This window comes from Penaeus japonicus, unplaced genomic scaffold, assembly GCF_977035675.1.
Source record: "Penaeus japonicus unplaced genomic scaffold, GWHDUDI00000001_assembly GWHDUDI00000040, whole genome shotgun sequence".
In the NCBI taxonomy this organism is placed as follows: Eukaryota; Metazoa; Arthropoda; class Malacostraca; order Decapoda; family Penaeidae; genus Penaeus; species Penaeus japonicus.
The window spans coordinates 20,667,382-20,672,381 of NW_028234442.1; the positions used below are offsets into that span (position 1 = coordinate 20,667,382).

General features: G+C 34.0%; 1 protein-coding gene across 1 annotated transcript in view; it reads left to right on the top strand.

The window, feature by feature from the left end:
* The window catches only part of LOC122255885 (solute carrier family 25 member 32), an 82,315-nt gene that overhangs the window by 72,272 nt on the left and 5,043 nt on the right, over window positions 1–5,000 (top strand). The window contains exons 6-7 of the mRNA XM_043020244.2: window positions 148–261; window positions 535–680. Coding sequence (XP_042876178.1) covers window positions 148–261; window positions 535–680 — 260 coding nt within the window. The remainder of the gene's footprint in view (window positions 1–147; window positions 262–534; window positions 681–5,000) is intronic.

Sequence of the window (5,000 nt, forward strand, 5' to 3'; positions counted from 1 at the left end):
TCATAATTTTGAAAGAGGGTATTGGAACAGAAGCATTGTTGGTAACATCTAATTAGACGTAAATAAAGCAAATGGGAAGTTATACTGTTCATAATACTAATCTTTTATTTGCAACACATTTGTCTTCAATGTTTTTCTTCTCTGCAGGGTTTTGTTCCTGGCGTCTTTGGAGTATCACATGGTGCATTACAGTTTATGGCTTATGAAGAGATGAAGGCGAAGTACAACAGGTATCGAAATCTCCCTATTGATGCAAAACTGGTAAGTTTGATGATAGTGTTGAGAAATTGTTGAATCTCATGTTCTGAAAAAAGCTAATTTCTATAGATTTTTCAGTGTTTTGGGAAGTGCTAAATAACTTCTAATTACTACCATTACCATTGGTTCTTTTAACACGTTAATTGCAAAGAGCATTATTGGAACTCCCTCATACCGTCATTAAGGTCCGAATTGAGATGTAAATATCTAATATAAATGTATATTTATACACTTGAAATAGCCATATTAATTTTTTTCTTTCCTTTTTATTTCCAGACAACCTTGGAATATCTTGGCTTTGCATCGCTCTCCAAACTCTTTGCAGCTGTCACGACTTACCCATACCAAGTTTTGCGCGCCCGCATGCAAGACCAGCACACCCATTACGAGAACTTGCGCCACTGTATCAAAGAAACATGGAGGTACGAAGGAATTACGGGATTCTACAGGGGCATGTCCCCGTACCTGGTGCACGTGATGCCCAACATTTGTCTGGTATTCCTAATTTATGAAAAAGTGGCGGGAAGTTCATGAGAGTAAATCACGTGGTGGGGGGAGGGAGAAGCTGTGCTTGTGTGAAAGAACAAAAGTGTGAATGTTGAGAATCTATCTCTATAGTATTTGAAGTTGACCAATTGAAAAATAATATTGATGTCATATCTATATATGCTTGGTATCCTTTGTGAGAATCAAAGGTTCCTGTGTCTGTCTGAAGGGGAGGGTTCACTTACCCCCCTTCGAAACTCATTTACTCTGTATTCCATATATTATCATTCATCATAGGGGGATACCTTAGCCATTGCCAGACCTCATGACATAGATCATGAAGGTGACAACATTGGAAGAAACCTAGAAGCTGAGAGGACATCAAGGTGGATTGATGCTTCATCAGAAAATGGTTACTTACATGCTTAAAAAAATAATGTATTCATTAAGGAATTCAAGAAATATGAATGGTGTTAGAGCAGTAAGCACAAAGCAACTGTCAAGTAGATAATTTGGGAAGCATACAGTTCAAATTGTAGACTTGTAGGAGATACTTACAGGCAGGTGACTTGTCGTGTATCGTTTGTGATAAAGAAGTTCTTTTGACCGCCAGTGAATGGATTGGCAGCACTTCAGTAAACAATGATATTATTTGGAAGGATATTTTTTTTTTTTTTTTTTTTTCCTCTCTCAAAAGAGGAAATAGTTCTACTTAGTTCTGCTTTATGAAATATTCATTGGAAGATAAATGCTGAAAATATGAAATATCAATAAATTATTAACAGCTGCAATATTAGAACAGTGATGAGCTGATAAAAGGATAAGTGATGAAGAGAACATACACTGAAATATACACATGTTTTTTTAGTAAAAGTAGTTCAAGTTGTACACTAGTGCATCTGTGTCTGCATATATGCAGATGGATTTGTGTATAACATCAAGGCCACATACAGTTTGGTATATGTATATTTAGTTAAAGCAGTTGTCATAAGTTGTTTATACTACCTCATTTAAGATTACTGAATATTTATGGTATAATGAAAACATGAAAAGATTTTATCCTTGATTTGTTTAACCCATTGCGGACGTGGCTCCTAACGACCTAACTGGTTGTCAGGACAGGCAGTCTATGACCCTAGCAACACCGGCTAAAAATTAGAGAGACGGGGAAAGTGTTTTCTCTGCCCCCTAGTTAGTCCATAAATCTATCATAAAATGCAGGTTTAGGCTGACATTGGAACCCTGTAGCTCTAAAACTAGTGCCATTACAGTCATAATACTTCATGACTGTGTGTGTGCTTCAACTGTGAGCAGATCCCAATGTCGCGTCATGTACGCATTGACACCTGTCTTTTAGGCCTAATCAGTGCCATCATGCATGTCATGACGCCTGTACGCAATGGGTTTATGAATGTATGGATTTTTTTTTATGAATAATATTGTCCACATCACAAATTTGAGTAGATTATAATATCTTCCCAGCTATGGACAATGCTATTTATTGTGTCATTTATTTACTTACCTTAAGGTTGTATTTTGTTAGTGAATGACATTATGGAAATACATAACATCTTGTTAGGGATCTCCATTCAAGACCATTGTACACTTGTGTGCCATATTAGTAAAGTGTTAGCACAATTGAGGATCCTAAAGAATATCATTGTTACTGGTGTGTTGTCAATTTGATAATGAAGTGAAGTGAGTTTTTGACAAAGCATTCCGTATTTTGAGTGATGTAAAGCAAAATCCCAATTTTTTTATATTTTCATTTCGTGGTTTGTCTTGTTGAACTTCAAAGGAAGTGAACTGTTTGCATACCAATTCTCTTTTGATTTGTTGTCATTATCTTGATTTTATGACAAGCAGCATTTTAGCACTTGTAAGTATACCATGAAAAAAACTGATATGTCAGACCAGTTTGTGTCCCTGCTTCATTATTATACTGAGGAGAAGCTCAATAACTAGTGACCTTTGTACTTGCATTGGCTCATGGCTTCCAAGATTTGCTGGAATCAAAACATTCAAAGACATGTTCAGCTTTCCTCTCTTGGATGCAGGGGTATCTGTCTAAACTGTGATTATTATTTAATGAGGCATAGATATCATTATTTTCATTGTGGCAGAATTTGAGCTTTTTTCCTTCCTCCTTTTTATTTCCTTCATTCTTGTACATTATTAGCGAAAGTTCTCTCCCACGGATATGACCTTAACCCCTGGAGGGTGAGACGAAAGATATATTTTTCATACAAAAAAGGTCAGGTTGGCGTATTGAGGTTCTGGCTCTCTTCATCACAGATTTCCTTTCCTTGATTATAAGAACAGTTCTAGTCAATTCTGCACATGTGTTGAGTTTTGCAATACATAGAGCAAAATGTGTGTAAATGTTATTTTATTGTAAAAGTTATTCTTTCTCTCTTCCCCCTTTTCTTTTAAGCTTTCCTCAATGGCAAAACATAGTGATATTCCATCTATTACCTACATGCATAGGAATCAGAATTTCAAAAGACCAATTAAGCAGTGGGCTAAAAGGATCAGTGCTTACATATCCGATTTCTTGAGATCCTGTGCACTGTATGTAAGGTGGAGGAAACTAAATATTTCGTAGTGCAGTATATCATTCATTACTGATGCCCTCCTATGTACATTTTGTGGGCATGGAGACTCATTAACATCCTGTTCATCTCTATTTACAGTTTTATTTCTAGGTTTCATGTTGCATTTTAAAAAAATGCATGGACACTTATAAAGATAAGAATAATAATGTTGTTTTGATGAAAATGTAATGTTAAGGATCAATACTGAATTATTTTTGTTAAAAATTGTGATCTATCTTTGAGTAATAGATTTGTATTTTTTTCTTTTTTTCCGCTCTTTTTTTCTTTACATTTTGCCCCATTTTTTCCCCTCTTTGAATTAATGGAGTTCTTTGTGGAAAGGAGACAGCTGTGATATTCAGAATCTTTTTGTTTGTTTGTTTTATTTTTCATCATAGCTAAAAGATTAAACCCTGTCCAAAAATAGCTGAGAGAATATCCCTGGTTTAGCATGGAAGAAACCATATAAAAATTTACCTGAAAGTGACAGGGAAATAAAAATGGTGTGATACTGTTTTGGAAAGTTATGCCTCAAGACCAAAAGTTTGATAATGTTCATATTCATAATTTGAATATATATGACTGGGTTATACTGTATACATACAATATACAATAGATATTACTCCCCCCCTTCCCATAGTACTTAGCGATATATCTAATACTGGCAGTGTTGACGAGTGATGGGGCAAAGTGTGAATGTATTGAAGTTTTCCTGACCATATGATTATAAATATTAATATATCTTCTTTGTTCATATTACTCCTCAACATCTGTGAACCTAAGGTAACTGTCACCTGTTTATGGACATGGTAATTGGAAATTATATCGGCTATGACATTTTATACCTAAATACAAAAAGGTAATTATCTGTAGAGTTTTTTTACCCCGTTGACGACATTTCACGTCTCCTCTTCACAAAGATTTGTTTTTGTTCTTTGTTTTATTTTGCTTTTTCTTAAAGGTAAGCTCTTCTTTTTAAATACATACATATATATATTGAAAGTATTCCCAAAAGTATTATCCCATTGAACACAAATCGGTAGATTATGATAATAGGACCACACTATCTTCTATAAGCATTTTAGTGTTGAATATTTAAAAGAGAGAAAGTTGAAGAAAAAGTTAATATACTGAATTACTTATTTATGAAAGTGAATGGCAAATATTTGTGTTACCGTGAAATGATACATTACTATTATCAAAATACATTGGTAACAGGTGTATTTCATTCTTATTAAGTTTCATCTCTTGATACCAGAAGTAGATTTTTTTCATTTTACTTTAATAGCTATTGAACTCTACACAATTTATTTATACCAAAGATTTAGCTATGCATTTTCAATATGTTTGATTGTAAAATTTCAGCAAAATTCATCAGTATTAATTGTATCATTTGCCTTGAATTTCAGAAATTTACAATCTACATGGAGTCTTTTTTCATCAATTCAGACTCTTTATTAGTATCCGACCCATCCATCACATGCAATGTATACAGTATATATAAAGAAAACATACTTTGTCCCTTGACTATTAGATATCTTCAGAGTAATTAGTCATCTGCTTTCAAGGTCATTTATTTTAAGCCATGATGCAAATCACTTGCTTCTCCTTTTAATTGCTTCATACCTTAAGAAGAGCTCTTACCTTTTCTTAGCATTATGA